The sequence below is a fragment of the Artemia franciscana genome, chromosome 13, assembly GCF_032884065.1.
Source record: "Artemia franciscana chromosome 13, ASM3288406v1, whole genome shotgun sequence".
NCBI lineage: Eukaryota > Metazoa > Arthropoda > Branchiopoda > Anostraca > Artemiidae > Artemia > Artemia franciscana.
Genome location: NC_088875.1, coordinates 11,457,914 through 11,475,181, shown reverse-complemented (window position 1 = coordinate 11,475,181; position 17,268 = coordinate 11,457,914). Strand labels below are relative to the sequence as shown.

Here is a 17,268-nt window from a genome sequence, read left to right as displayed (position 1 = left end):
TTCCCATTGTCTGTGCATATTCAAAGCCGTATGTACTAATAATGACGTCATATGCAAACGCTCTTTTTACAAACAAACAAACATACATGCATACACACAACTCGTTTTTATATAGATAGATAGATAGATAGATACAATACAAATTAACTGCGTAAAACTTGCGAATATACAACATTCTTCGCTGTCCAATTGTCGCTGCATATAAATAGATTGTCAGGTTTACCGACCCTCGAACATGCAACGTACAATTGTCCATGGGAAAAACAATCAGTATTAAGATCTATACCACATTTTTCTAATGATTGACCTTGAGCTTTGTTAATGGTGATTGCAAATGCTAATCGAATTGGGAATTACAATCTTTTAAATTGAAAAGGCAGATCCGTTGGAATCATGGGAATGCGAGGAATAAGAACAGCCTCACCCTCAAAAGGCCCTGTCAAGATTGTGGCCTCTATTAGGTTTTCCATTGTTTTTTTTACGGCAAGTCGCGTGCCGTTGCAAAGCTTTGGTGGGTTGATATTTCTTAAAAGTATTATTGGTACGCCTATTTTTACTTGTAGCACGTGTGGTGGAAACCCTGAAAGATCTATGGAATTTAAAAATTCAGATGGATAATTAACCGCTTCATTTGGTTCCAAAACTGTGTCGACTGACTTCTAAAGGACTGCCTGGTCTCGAATCTTGGTCAAAACAATATTGTTGATTTCGTGGACGTCTATATTTTTGGGTGCGAGAATCGCTCTTTCACTTAGCCATTTATTATTTTTATAATTTTTTAGAATATTCGGAAATACTTTTTTCAATCAATTCATTTTTGGACGTCACTAAATTACAGAAATCAGCAGGTAGTTGTATACGTCCTGAAATTGAGTCTACTGGGAGCTTTCCGTTTCCAATTGCCAGCAATTGATCTGGAAATGTTTGACCAGAGTCATCGTTTTGCAATCGGACACGCATATTTGTAGTTAATTTTGATATTTTTACGTGTGCCCATAAATTAGAATTTTTCAGGCAAGCATTCATTTCGTCTGCAGGAGTTGATTTAGGTATTATAGGTAATGTTTGCCTGAAATCTCCCGCAAGCAATATTAATGTGCTGCCAATGGGTTTCGACTTCCCTCTCAAATCTTTCAAGCATTGATCCAGAGCCTCGAGCGATTTTTTGTGTGCCATGGTGCACACATCCCAAATAATAAGTTTGCATTGCTACAATACTTTACCCATCCCAGATGATTTGGAAATATTGCACTTGGGAGTTTCTGTAGAATGCAAATTCACTCCTCGGCACGCTTCTTTTCTTACTTTCTCTATCAGCAGCAAGCCTGATTTCTTGCTGTTTATGTGATTCCTCGGCACGCCTTCTTTTTTCACTTTCTCTTTTAGCAGCAAGTCTGCTTTCGCGTTGCTCTGGTATTTCCTCGGCACGCTTTCTGTTCTTTCTTTCTCTATCAGCCTCAAGCCTGTTTCCTTGCTGTTCTTTTGTTTCCTCGGCACGCTTTCTTTTCTGACTTTCTCTATCAGCATCAAGTTTTTTGGCATAGACTCTTTGAGCATCTTCATCGGCTTTTGCCATTGTAAGTTCATCAGTCATTTTAAACTTAAACATTAATAGATTTCTACGTGAACATATATGTCTTAAATATCTTTACCAACTCAGCTACTTCGGCTTGAACACATTCGTTTTGAGCAGCTTCCTCGGGTGTTGCCATTGTAGGTTCATCAGTCATTTTACAATTAGAAATTTCTCTTTCAACGGTCTTCTTACAATTAAAAATTTGTCTTTGAACGATATTCTTAAATACCTGTGTCCTGGTCGTCATTTATATTCCCTGTGTCCCGGTCGTCATTTGTGACCCGGTATCCCAGTCTGTAACTTCTCTTTGAGTGTCCCGGTCGTTATTTATATTCCCTCTGTCCCGGTCGTCATTTGTGTCCCGGTCTGTAATTTCTCTTTGAGTGTTTTTTCTTTTTAGTATTTTTTAGTTTTTTACATTTTTTCTTTTTTCAGTTTTCTTTTTCTTCTTTATTTTTCAGCTTCACTATGAAATACATATCGCCGAACCTTTGTTTTTTTTAACTAAAATCTTGTAGGCATTGATGACTTTCTCTATCAGCAGCAAGTTTTTTGGCATAGACTCTTTGAGCATCTTAATCGGCTTTTGCCATTGTAAGTTCATCAGTCATTTTAAACTTAAACATTAATAGATTTCTACGTGAAAATATATGTCTTAAATATCTTTAATGACGTCACCGTCATAGCAAAAATGACGACAACTAACTTCATGACATCAGTCGACACAGAAACATGACGTCACCTGACAGACACACAGACAGACAACTTATTTTTATATATATAGATTTCAGCAGAAATCACATCATCAATTTCGTTCGAAGTAATTTTTTTATGTAGCCAGATTAGTATATGTGCGTGTGGCAAACCTCGTTTTTGCCATTCCACTGAGTACATCCAGCATCGCACTGACCCAAACACTTCAAGTTTTACTATGTAGTTTATCAGTGATTTCAACTTTTGCCGGAAGACACGGGCCGCAATGTCATGTCTATGAACCGCCGATTGTCCTTGAAGTAAAAGCTGCTGTATCTCGTCCCAAGATTGATTACATGTAAATGTAATAAATAAATCTGGACGACCATAGAGACGAACATACGCAATAGCATCTTGAGCATATTCATGCCTATGACGGGGACTGCCAGCATATGACGAATGTAAAATTGTTAATCTTCCAACGTTTGTGGTATTACCGTCATTTATAACTGCATCTCGCAAATGAATGTATTGTTCAGAGCGGAGCTTGGTCTGATTCAGGCGGATATATAGCAAACGTTCTGATTCAATTTTAGCATACATATCAACGACAAATTGGTGAAACAATTCACGGCATTTTAAAATATAATTTTCTTCATCCTGCCGAATCATTAGTCTATAGGAATAATAATGCATTGCACTGCATTTCTTATTCATTTCTTTGTTAGTGGCTGGATTCATCAATTTAATATTAAAGTGATAGCCGTCGGCTCCATCCCAAAAAATGATAGGATATTGTAGGGCATCGTAGCATCGATGAGTTTCAGCAATTCTTAACAACTGAGCGTTTCGCTTATGAAGAATAATATCTCGAGGCAAAATCTGATCACCGACCATAACGATTGCCACTTCGTCGATAGTTGGAGCATTGTATCTACGCACATATAAGCCTGATTTTTTGCTGTTCTTGTGATTCCTCGGCACGGCTTCTTTTTTCACTTTCTCTTTTAGCAGCAAGTCTGCTTTCGCGTTGCTCTGGTAGTTCCTCGGCACGCTTTCTGTTCTTTCTTTCTCTATCAGCCTCAAGCCTTTTTCCTTGCTGTTCTTTTGATTCCTCGTCACGCTTTCTGTTTCTTTCTCTATCAGCCTCAAGCCTGTTTCCTTGCTGTTCTTTTGATTCCTCGGCACGCTTTCTTTTCTGACTTTCTCTATCAGCAGCAAGTTTTTTGGCATAGACTCTTTGAGCATCTTCATCGGCTTTTGCCATTGTAAGTTCTTCAGTCATTTTAAACTTAAACATTAATAGATTTCTACGTGAACATATATGTCTTAAATATCTTTAATGAAGTCACCCTCATAGCAAAAATGACGACAACTAACTTCATGATTAAATATCTTTAATGACGTCACCGTCATAGAAAAAATGACGACAACTAACTTCATGACGTCAGTCGACACAGAAACATGACGTCACCTGAAAGACAGACACACAGACAGACAACTTATTTTTATATATATAGATATATATTTAGTTTTCAGTCCAGAACCAATAAAGCTATTATGTAAACATCAAAAATATTTATGTTGTCTGAGCAATAATTTTTAGTTTTTATTTCAAAATAGAAAATTACCTGAATATTTTAGAATTAGTTTTGTTTTTTGTTAGGTTCCTGCTATTCAACGCGTGACTTCAACTCGTCACGAATTAGTAAAAATTAGAAGATGTCTACTTGGAATAATTATGTTGAAAATGCTCAAAGACTCTATGCCAAAAAACTTGCGGCTGATAGAGAAAGTAAGAAAAGAAAGCGTGCCGAGGAATCTCAAGAACAGCAAGAAAACAGGCTTGCGGCTGATAGAGAAAGTAAGAGAAGAAAGCGTGCCGAGGAATCACAAGAACAGCAAGAAAACAGGCTTGCGGCTGATGGAGAAATTAAGAAAAGAAAGCTTGACGAGGAACCACAACAACAGTGTGAAAATAGGCTTGCGGCTGATAGAGAAAATAAGAAAAGAAAGCGTACCGAGGAATCACAAGAACAGCAAGGAAACAGGCTTGAGGCTGATAGAGAAAGAAAGAAGAGGAAGCGTGCCGAGGAACTACCAGAGCAACGCGAAACTAGACTTGCTGCTAAAAGAGAAAGTGAAAACAGAAGGCATGCCGAGGAACTACCAGAGCAACATGAAACCAGACTTGCTGCTAAAAGAGAAAGTGAAAAAAGAAGGCGTGCCGAGGAATCACAAGAACAGCAAGAAATCAGGCTTGCTGCTGATAGAGAAAGTAAGAAAAGAAAGCGTGCCGAGGAATCAGAGCAACCTGAAAGTTATCGCCTGGCATTCAGGTACAGCCCAGTCGATGATTATAGTTTGAGTAGATGTGTTCAAATCGGGACTATGTCTAAAATTTGTCCCTATTGCAAGGCCTTGAAACTCAATGGTGAAACAATGGAAATGTGTTGCGCCTCAGGAAAAGTTAAACTTCCTCTATTGTCTGCACCACCAGAGCCATTGAAGACTTTCCTTACTGGAACTACGTCAGAATCTAAGCGTTTTTTGTCAAAAATCAGAAAATATAACTCATGTTTCCAAATGACGTCGTTTGGAGCCCAAATCGAAAATCCAGATCAATTTATGTCTACTTTCAAAGTAAAAGGGCAAATTTATCATAGAGCAGGGTCCCTTCTACCATTCTCAGGCGAGAATCATAAATTTTTACAATTGTACTTCATCAGTGATAGAAATTCTGAATTGAATGCACGTTGCGAAATTTCTCCCAAAGTTGAAAGGACAATCGTTTCCCAATTGCAACATCTTTTCCACGAAAATAATAATTTAGTGCGTCTGTTCAAAACAGCCATTGATTTGATGCCTACTGATACGCATAAAATTGTTATTTCCGCTGACAAAACGCCTCCTGGCCAACATGTTCGTAGATACAATGCTCCAACTATCGACGAAGTGGCAATCGTTATGGTCGGCGATCAGTTTTTACCTCGAGATATTATTCTTCATAAGCGAAACTCTCAGTTGTTAAGAATTGCTGAAACTCATCGATGCTACGATACCCTACAATATCCTATCATTTTTTGGGATGGAGCCGACGGCTGTCACTTTAATATTGAATTGATGAATCCAGCCACTAACAAAGAAATGAATAAGAAATGCAGTGCAATGCAATATTATTCCTATAGACTAATGATTCGGCAGGATGAAGAAAATTATATTTTAAAATGCCGTGAATTGTTTCACCAATACGTCGTTGATATGTATGCTAAAATTGAATCAGAACGTTTGATATATATCCGCCTGAATCAGACCAAGCTCCGCTCTGAACAATGCATTCATTTGCTAGATGCAGTTGTAAATGACGGTAATACCACAAACGTGGAAAGATTAACAATTTTACCTTCGTCATACGCTGGCAGTCCCCGTCATATGCATGAATATGCTCAAGATGCTATTGCGTATGTTCGTCTCTATGGTCGTCCAGATTTATTTATTACATTTACATGTAATCAATCTTGGGACGAGATACAGCAGCTTTTACTTCAAGGACAATCGGTGGTTCATAGACATGACATTGCGGCCCGTGTCTTCCGGCAAAAGTTGAAATCACTGATAAACTACACAGTAAAACTTGAAGTGTTTGGGTCAGTGCGATGCTGGATGTACTCAGTGGAATGGCAAAAACGAGGTTTGCCACACGCACATATACTAATCTGGCTACATAAAAAAATTTCAGGACGTATACAACTACCTGCTGATTTCTGTAATTTAGTGACGTCTAAAAATGAAATGATTGAAAAAGTATTTCCGAATATTCTAAACTATTATAAAAATAATAAATGACTAAGTGAAAGAGCGATTCTTGCACCCAAAAATATAAACGTCCACGAAATCAACAATATTGTTTTGACCAAGATTCGAGACCAGGCAGTCCTTTACAAGTCAGTCGACACAGTTTTGGAACCAAATGAAGCGGTTAATTATCCATCCGAATTTTTAAATTCCGTGGATCTTTCAGGGTTTCCACCACACGTGCTACAACTAAAAATAGGCGTACCAATAATACTCTTAAGAAATATCAACCCACCAAAGCTTTGCAATGGCACGCGACTTGTCGTAAAAAAAACAATGGAAAACCTAATAGAGGCCACAATCTTGACAGGGTCTTTTGAGGGTGAGGCTGTTCTTATTCCTCGCATTCCCATGATTCCAACGGATCTGCCTTTTCAGTTTAAAAGATTGCAATTCCCAATTCGATTAGCATTTGCAATCACCATTAACAAAGCTCAAGGCCAATCATTAGAAAAATGTGGTATAGATCTTAATACTGATTGTTTTTCCCATGGACAATTGTACTTTGCATGTTCGAGGGTCGGTAAACCTGACAATCTATTTATATGCAGCGACAATTTGACAGCGAAGAATGTTGTATATTCGCAAGTTTTACGCAGTTAATTTGTTTTGTATCTATCTATCTATCTATATAAAAACGAGTTGTGTGTATGCATGTTTGTTTTTTTGTAAAAAGAGCGTTTGCATATGACGTCATTATTAGTACATAAGGCTTTGTATATGCACAGACAATGGGAAAGCCAAGAATGTTGTATATTCGCAAGTTTTACGTAGTTTGAAACACATATATAAATCTATCTATATTCACAGGTGGGACACAGGGACACAACTACAATGGCGCGTAACTAATATGGCGCGTAACGACTTACGCGCGCGGGGGGGCTTGGGGGGCGCGAAGCGCCCCACCAACTAGGTGTTGGGGTGGCGCGAAGCGCCAGCTAGTTATATATATAAAAATAAGTTGTTTTTGTGTCTGTCGAGCTAAAAACTAATAAAAATAACTAAAAAAAAAAGGTAAAAACTACAAAACAAACCAAAAACTAAAAAAAAACTAAAAAAAGGTAAAAAACTAAAAAAAACTAAAAACTAAAAAGGAAAAAAAAAACTAAAAAACGAAAAAACTGAAAAATAAAGGAGAAAAAGAAAACTAAAAAAATAAGAATAAAAATAAAAAACTAAAAAAAAGGGTAAAAACTACAAAAAAAAAACTAAAAAGAAAAAAGAAAAAAAAACTAAAAAAGCAAAAAAAAGGTAAAAACCAAAAAAAAAAGGCACAGGGGGATATATAAATGACGACGGGGACACAGAGAAGGTCCGAGGTTCTAGGTCCGAGAGGTTCCAGGTTCGAATGTTGGCTTTAGCATTAATACAAAAGAAAAAAAAAACTATAAAAGAAAAAAAAAACTAAAAAAAAGGTAAAAATAAAAAAAAAATAAAAACTAATAAAAAACAAAAAACTGAAAAAGAAAAAAAACTAAAAAAAAGGAAAAAAATGACAATTAAAGGAGAAAAAGAAAACTAAAGAAATAAAAATAAAAAAACTAAAAAAGGGAAAAACTACAAAAAAAAACTAAAAAGAAAAAAGAAAAAAAAAGACGACCGGGACACTCAAAGAGAAATTACAGACTGGGACACCGGGATACAAATGACGACTGGGACGTGTGTGTCGACTGATGTCATGTTTGTGTGTCGACTGACGTCATGTTTGTGTGTTGACTGACGTCATGTTTGTCGACTATAAATGACGACTGGGACACAGGGACACAACTACAACGGGGACGCCGGAGGGGGCACAGGGGGATATATAAATGACGATGGAGACACAGGGAATGTTTGATTAGCGATCACCATCAACAAAACTCAAGTGCAATCATTAGAATAATGAGGTATAGATCTGAATACGGATTGTTAATCCCATGGACAATTATATGTTGCATGTTCAAGAGTCGGTAAACCTGTAGTGGGACACAGGGACACAACTACAATGGCACGTAACTAATATGGCGCGTAACAACTTACGCTTGCGGGGGGCTTATATATATATATCTATCTATATATATAAAAATAAGTTGCCTGTCTGTGTGTCTGTCTGTCAGGTGACGTCATGTTTCTGTGTCGACTGACGTCATGAAGTTAGTTGTCGTCATTTTTGCTATGACGGTGACGTTATTAATTGTATTTAAGACATGCGTTCACGGAAAAATGTTTAATTGTAAAATGACTGAAATGTTTAATTGTAAAATGACACAGCTACAATGGCGCGTAACTAATATGGCGCATAACGACTTACGCGCGCGGGGGGGCTTGGGGGGGGGGCGCGAAGCGCCCCAACAACTAGCTCTTGGGGTGGCGCGATAGAAATTACAGACCGGGACACCGGGACACAAATGACGACCGGGACACTGGGACACAGGGAATATAAATGACGACCGGGACACTCAAAGAGAAAATACAAACTGGGACACCAGGACACAAATGACGACCGGGACACAGGGAATATAAATGCTATTTATATGCAAGACAATGGGGCAGCGAAGAATGTTGTATATTCGCATGTTTTACGTAGTTAAAAATATATATTTATATCTATCTCTATTCACAGGTGGGACACAGGGTTCACAGCTACAATGGCGCATAACTAATATGGCGCTTAACGACTTACGCGCGCGGGGGGGCTTGGGGGGGTGCGAAGCGCCCCACCAACTAGGTGTTGGGGTGGCGCGAAGCGCCACCCCAACAGCTAGTATATTTATATGTTTTTAACTACGTAAAACTTGCGAATATACAACATTCTTCGCTGTCCCATTGTCTGTGCATATAAATAGCATTTATATTCCCTGTGTCCCGGTCGTCATTTGTGATGTCATTTGTGGTCGTCATTGTGGGGCGCTTCGCGCCCCCCAAGCCCCCCCGCGCGCGTAAGTCGTTGCGTGACATATTAGTTACGCGCCATTGTAGCTGTGTCCCTGTGTCCCACCTGTGAATAGAGATAGATATAAATATATATTTTTAACTACGTAAAACATGCGAATATACAACATTCTTCGCTGTCCCATTGTCTGTGCATATAAATAGCATTTATATTCCCTGTGTCACGGTCGTCATTTGTGTCCTGGTGTCCCAGTTTGTATTTTCTCTTTGAGTGTCCCGGTCGTCATTTATATTCCCTGTGTCCCAGTGTCCCGGTCGTGATTTGTGTCCGGGTGTCCCAGTCTGGGAATATAAATGACGACGGGACGCAGGGACACAACTACAACGGGGACGCCGGGGGCACAGGCGGGATATATAATTGACGACTGAGACACAGGGATTGTTTGAATAGAAATTACAGACCGGGACACCGGGACACGAATGACGACCGGGACACTGGGACACAGGGAATATAAATGACGACCGGGACACTCAAAGAGAAAATACAAACTGGGACACCAGGACACAAATGACGACCGGGACACAGGGAATATAATTGCTATTTATATGCACAGACAATGGGGCAGCGAAGAATGTTGTATATTCGCATGTTTTACGTAGTTAAAAATATATATTTATATCTATCTCTATTCACAGGTGGGACACAGGGTTCACAGCTACAATGGCGCATAACTAATATGGTGCGTAACGACTTACGCGCGCGGGGGGGCTTGGAGGGGCGCGAAGCGTCCCACCAACTAGGTGTTGGGGTGGCGCGAAGCGCCACCCCAACAGCTAGTATATTTATATGTTTTTAACTACGTAAAACTTGCGAATATACAACATTCTTCGCTGTCCCATTGTCTGTGCATATAAATAGCATTTATATTCCCTGTGTCCCGGTCGTCATTTGTGATGTCATTTGTGGTCGTCATAGTGGGGCGCTTCGCTCCCCCCAAGCCCCCCCGCGCGCGTAAGTCGTTACGCGCCATATTAGTTACGCGCCATTGCAGCTGTGTCCCTGTGTCCCATCTGTGAATAGAGATAGATATAAATATATATTTTTAACTACGTAAAACATGCGAATATACAACATTCTTCGCTGTCCCATTGTCTGTGCATATAAATAGCATTTATATTCCCTGTGTCACGGTCGTCATTTGTGTCCTGGTGTCCCAGTTTGTATTTTCTCTTTGAGTGTCCCCGTCGTCATTTATATTCCCTGTGTCCCAGTGTCCCGGTCGTCATTCGTGTCCCGGTGTCCCGGTCTGTAATTTCTATTCAAACAATCCCTGTGTCTCAGTCGTCAATTATATATCCCGCCTGTGCCCCCGGCGTCCCCGTTGTAGTTGTGTCCCTGCGTCCCGGTCGTCATTTATATTCCCGGTCGTGATTTGTGTCCGGGTGTCCCAGTCTGTAATTTTTCTTTGAGGTTCCTGGTCGTCATTTATATTCCCTCTGTGTCGGTCGTCATTTGTGTCCCGGTCTGTAATTTATCTTTGAGTGTTTTTTCTTTTTAGTTTTTTTTAGTTTTTTACATTTTTTCAGTTTTTTTTTCTTCTTTATTTTTCAGCGTCACTATCAAGTACATATCGCCGAACCTTTGTTTTTTAACTTAAATCTGGTAGGCATTGATGACCTTATCCAAGTCAAAATCCCAAACTCAATCATCATCGCTATCATTTTCAGTTTTGATATGTTTTGACTCTCGCTTTCCAGGTGGATTTTCATCTAACTGCGCGGTTTTGCGTTCTTTAGCCGCAAGCCTGTTTTCTTGCTGTTCTTGTGATTCCTCGGCACGCTTTCTTTTCTTACTTTCTCTATCAGCTGCAAGCCTGTTTTCTTGCTGTTCTTGTGATTCCTCGGCACGCTTTCTTTTCTTACTTTCTCTATCAGCAGCAAGTTTTTTGGCATAGACTCTTTGAGCAGCTTCCTCGGCTGTTGCCATTGTAGGTTCGTTTTAGTTATTTTTAGGTTTTAGTTTTGTAGTTTTTACGTTTTTTTAGTTTTTTTTTTCTTTTTTAGTTTTTAGTTTTTTAACTTTTACTAGTTTTTTTTAGTATTCTAGCTTTTTTAGTATTTTTAGTTTTTTTCCTTTTTAGTTTTTTTGTAGACAGACAGACTATGCGGACAGACTACCTTTTGTAGTTTTTTTCTTCTTTTGTATTCAAGGTTCGAACTTAGAATCTCTCGAACCTAGAACCTGGAACATACCGCGTTACCAACTCAGCTACATCAGCTTGTATACTCTCGTTTTTGTATTGGTATATGATGAAATAATTCAGACGTCATATTCGGACAGACAGACAGACAGACATAACCCACAAACAACTTATTTTTATATATATATAGATATAGATATATATATATATATATATATATATATATATATATATATATATATATATATATATATATATATATATATATATATATATATATATATATATATATATATATATATATATATATATATATATATATATATATATATATATATATATATATATATATATATATATATATCTATATATATATAAAAAATTTTGTTTGTCTGTCTGTCGACTGACGTCATGTTTGTGTGTCGACTGACGTCATGTTTGTCGACTGACGTCATTATAAGGATTGAGCTGTATGTCGTCATGAAGTTGTTTGTCGTCTGACGTCATGTTTGTCGACTACCGAAACTACAGACCGGGACACCGGGACACAAATGACGTGTTATGTCTGTTATAACGTAATAGAGGCAACAATCTTGACAGGGCCTTTTGAGGGTGAGGCTTTTCTTATTCCACGCATTCTCATGATTCCAATGGATCTGCCTTTTCAACCTAAAAGATTGCAATTCCCAATTTGATTAGCATATTTAGTTTTCAGTCCAGAACCACTAAAGCTATTATGTAAATATCAAAAATATTTATGTTGTCTGAGCAATAATTTTTAGTTTTTATTTCAAAATAGAAAATTACCTGACAATTTTAGAATTATATTTATCTATATATATAAAAATAAGTTGTCTGTCTGTGGATCAGGTGACGTCATGTTTCTGTGTCGACTGGCGTCATGAAGTTAGTTGTCGTCATTTTTGCTATGACGGTGACGTCATTAATGATATTTAAGACATATATGTTCACGTAGAAATCTATTAATGTTTAAGTTTAAAATGACTGATGAACTTACAATGGCAAAAGCCGATGAAGATGCTCAAAGAGTCTATGCCAAAAAACTTGCTGCTGATAGAGAAAGTCAGAAAAGAAAGCGTACCGAGGAATCAAAAGAACAGCAAGGAAACAGGCTTGAGGCTAAAGAACGCAAAACCGCGCAGTTAGATGAAGATCCACCTGGACAGCGAGAGTCAAAACATATCAAAACTGAAAATGATAGCGATGATGATTGGGTTTGGGATCTTGACTTGGATAAGGTCATCAATGCCTACCAGATTTTAGTTAAAAAAACAAAGGTTCGGCGATATGTATTTCATAGTGAAGCTGAAAAATAAAGAAGAAAAAGAAAACTGAAAAAAGAAAAAATGTAAAAAACTAAAAAATACTAAAAAGAAAAAACACTCAAAGAGAAATTACAGACCGGGACACAAATGACGACCGAGACAGAGGGAATATAAATAACGACCGGGACACTCAAGGAGAAATTACAGACTGGGATACCGGGACACAAATGACGACCGGGACACAGGCAATATAAATGACGACCAGGACACAGGTATTTAAGAATATCGTTCAAAGACAAATTTTTAATTGTAAGAAGATCGTTGAAAGAGAAATTTCTAATTGTAAAATGACTGAAGAACCTACAATGGCAACACCCGAGGAAGCTGCTCAAAACGAATGTATTCACGCCGAAGTAGCTGAGTTGGTAAAGCGTTATGATTCAGGTTCTAGGTCCGAGAGGCTCCAGGTTTGAACCTTGGCTTTAGCATTAATACAAAAGAAGAAAAAAACTAAAAAAGTTAAAAACTACAAAAAAACTAAAAAGAAAATATATATATATATATATATTTATATATATCATCTTTTCCACAAAAATAATAATTTAGTGCTTCTGCTTAAAAACAGCAATCGAATTGATGCCTCCTGATACGCAACTATCAACAAAGTGGCAATCGTTGTGGTCGGTGATCAGTTCTTACCTCGAGATAATATTCTTTATAGGCGAAACAATCAGTTGACAAGAATTGCTTAAACTCATCGATGCTACGATGCCCTACAATATCCTGACGAATATAAATGACGCCCGGGACACTCAAATAGAAATCACAGACTGGGACACCGGGACACAAATGACGACGGGGACACAGGGAATATAAATGACGACCCGGACACAGGGACACAACTACAACGGGGACGCCGGGGGGCACAGGGGGATATATAAATGACGACGGCAACAAAGGAAATGGTCGATTAGCAATCACCATCAACAAAGCTCAAGGGCAATCAATAGAATCATGAGGTATAGATCTGAATACGGATTGTTTTCCCATGGACCATTATGCGTTGCATGTTCAAGAGTCGGTAAACCTGACAATCTATTTATATGCACAGACGATGGGACAGCAAAGAATGTTGTATATTCGCAAGTTTTACGTAGTTAAAAACATATATATATATATATATATATATATATATATATATATATATATATATATATATATATATATATATATATATATATATATATATATATATATATATATATATATATATATATATATATATATATATATATATATATATATATATATATCACAGGTGGGACATAGGGACACAACTACAATGGCGCGTAACTAATATGGCGCGTAACGACTTACGCGCGTGGGGGGGGGAGTTGGGGGGGGCGCGAAGCGCCCCCACCAACTAGGTGTTGGGGCGGCGCGAAGCGCCACCCCAACAGCTAGTATATATATATATATATATATATATATATATATATATATATATATATATATATATATATATATAAGTTGTGTGTCTGTTACCATTGTAGGCTCTTCAGTCATTTTACAATTAAACATTTTTCCGTCCACGATCTTCTTACAATTAAGAATTTGTCTAAGAACGATTTTCTTAAATACTTTTAATGACCTCGTCGTCATAACGAACATGACGACAACTAACTTCATTGCGACATGACGTAACTCGAAAGTTGTGTGTCTGTTGCCCTTGTAGGTTCTTCAGTCATTTTACGATTAAATATTTTTCCGTCCACGGTCTTCTTACAATTAAAAATTTGTCTTTGAACGATTTTCTTAAATACTTTTAATGACGTCATCGTCATAACAAACATGACGACAACTAACTTGATGACAACATGACGACATGATGACATGACGTCACTCAACAGACAGACAGACAGACACATCCACAGACAACTTATTTTTATATAGATAGATATATATATATCGATATTATATATTATTATATTTATATATTATATATTTATAATATTTATTGTTATACAATATTATATATCTATATATTATTGATACAGCTTAGTCTTAATATTATTCTAAGGTCTATATAATAATCCTCCTGTGAAAATATTTCAGTTTAACACTTTTATAATTTTTTTTTGTTTTAGACAGTGTTTGCTCAAAGAAGACTTTAGATGATTTAAATGCTTACACAGATACTTGTCAATCTGTTGCTGCCTGGCACTCTAAAACAGAAGAAGAGGCAATTCACCGCCTAGAAACAGCATTGAAAGATGGCGCTGTTAACAAGGTAACAAAATATCAAAATCGATTATGACCAAAATTGATTAATGATTTAGAATTCGTTTTTAATTAATAAGCAAATTCGTTTGGAATTGTCACAAAATTTGTAAGGATTAAAGGTAAAGAACTATTTATTAAGAAAGATTGTATAATATATGGTTATGGAGGGATGTAAGGGACATATAGAAGTATAAAGTACCGTCATTGCTTCCACAGCTATAAAATCAATTGTCCGATTGCAACGTAAATTATCTAGTAATTGTATTGTGGCAAAACCGTAATTGTATTTTGGCAAAACCGTAATTGTATTTTGGCAAAACCGTAATTGTATTGTGGCAAAACCGTAATTGTATTGTGGCAAAACCGTAATTGTATTGTGGCAAAACCGTAATTGTATTGTGGCAAAACTCTAATTGTATTGTGGCAAAACCGTAATTGTATTGTGGCAAAACCGTAATTGTATTGTGGCAAAACCGTAATTGTATTGTGGGAAAACCGTAATTGTATTGTGGCAAAACCGTACACTCTATGCGATAGCACATTATATTCTATTTATGCTATTTCATTCCTCCCGTTTTAATTACAGCCACGAAAAGATTAAGCAACTTTTTCAGTTAGCTAGATTTTGGCATTTTAAAAAAGACAAGAAGTTAGCGAAACAGAACAATTGATGCCGCTATTTGAACTTAAGGGAATTGATCTTATCGTCTGAGAGAATTTATTGAAAAAAAGGCTTTGGTGATTGCCCAAATTCAAGAAGCCCATCTAAAAACGGTAATTCCAGCTGCCGAAGGGAAATCAGATTTCTGTCACAACTCAGCTTAATAGTCTGTCGTTGAAACGTTATCCACTGATATTCAGTTCGGTTCCTTGTATTATTACAACAAATATTTACAAGAATGCCATACCAAAAGCCTCAGTAAGGCTCTATGGCCTGTAATTTGAAGGCTAAATCACACTGTAAATTTAAAACAAATAACAGAAGGAATTCACTTCATTAAATTAATACAGTAATACAAAAACTCAAGCCACAAGAGAAGACACCCAAACGTAAATTGATTATTGGTATGCAATATCGAGATATCGAACTAAAAATATCCCTTCGATATCGAGATATCGAAGGGATAGGGCAGACATTATTAATACATTCCGTATAATCAAAGGCATTGATAATATAAGTACATCACAGTTCTTCACATTTAATGACATTAACACGACCCGTTATGACCCACATAAATTGTACCCCTCACTTTCAAAAAGGAAAATAGGCCAACATTCATTTTACAGCAGGGTGTGGAAGCCATGGAATGACCTTCCACCTAAAATATTTCTAACAGATGGCATAAACAGATTCAAAGCAAAACTAGCAGAAACAAATTTTCAAAGTAAATCATTTTAAAATAATTTATAGTATTATTTGTCAGTGTTTGTTGTAGTTGTTATTTTCATTGATTTGTATGTGTGTATTATGTTTTCAGTATTGTCATAATTTCTTTTTATTATTTTTAGTGCGACAAGCTTGAAAGCTTACCGTATTTGGTATTAATAAATAAATGAATAAAAAAATATCGATTTTTTATTTTTCGCGTGTCGTACGTTGTAAGCTTCACGATTTGTACGTTGTAAATATTACGAGTTGTACGTTGTAAGTTTCATGAGCCATGAATAAAAAAATTTCGGTACAGCTAATTTGGATCAATGGAGCAATTTTTATTATTTCTCTGTTTGTTATTTTGCTTTTTAGTTCCAAAACAGTTTAATCACTTTTTAGCTTATTTCAATTATTAACTAAGGATTATGCTATCACTCAAGTCTCATACCTTTTTAGTAGAAGAAGTTTAAACATTGGTGTAAGTTATAGCTGCCCTAAATATCCTCTTCGAAAGTTGTCCCAACTAATGTATATAATGCAGAATGCAGATAATATACAGTGCAGAAATGTACATAAAGATGCTACGAAATTATTATACCTAGCTCTCAACTGGCTCCACCTCCACCTATAGAGGTAACTCTATCTCAAGTTTATGAGGGCTATAGGGCTAAAAGAGTCCGTGAGTTAAATCGACTAGAAAATGCAAAAAAGATCGCACTATATTTAGTCTTTAAGCAAATTTGTTCAAGGAGGCACACTCGTGCCTCTATAAAGAGGCGACACACGACAATGTTAAGCGATCTTCGGTTCCAGTGGTCGCAGACGGATGGGGAGGGATGCATTTCGTAGCCCGAGCTCCAACTAAGAAACCTGCAAAATTTCATCCCCCTCCAACTTTTCCTTCATGGGGAAAATATGGCCGAAAGTTTCGACCTGTCAACCCAAGCCCCCCTTTAACGTTGTCCGATCGGGCTGAAATTCACAAGTTAAGGTCCCCTACGGCCCAGGAGCTTATCCGCGAAATTTCAGCTCGATCCGATAACTCCTTCCCTGTTTTCCAGAAACCACCCATTAGCTATTTAATTAACGGATTTCTCTCCATAAGAGCCCATGTTAATTTGAAATTTTTAA

At 37.1% G+C, this 17,268-nt stretch overlaps 1 protein-coding gene across 1 annotated transcript in view; it reads left to right on the top strand.

Moving 5' to 3' along the window:
- Positions 1–17,268, top strand: part of LOC136034523 (conserved oligomeric Golgi complex subunit 5-like) — a 134,546-nt gene that overhangs the window by 54,714 nt on the left and 62,564 nt on the right. The window contains exon 5 of the mRNA XM_065715749.1: positions 14,630–14,772. Within this exon, the coding sequence (XP_065571821.1) occupies positions 14,630–14,772 (143 nt within the window). The remainder of the gene's footprint in view (positions 1–14,629; positions 14,773–17,268) is intronic.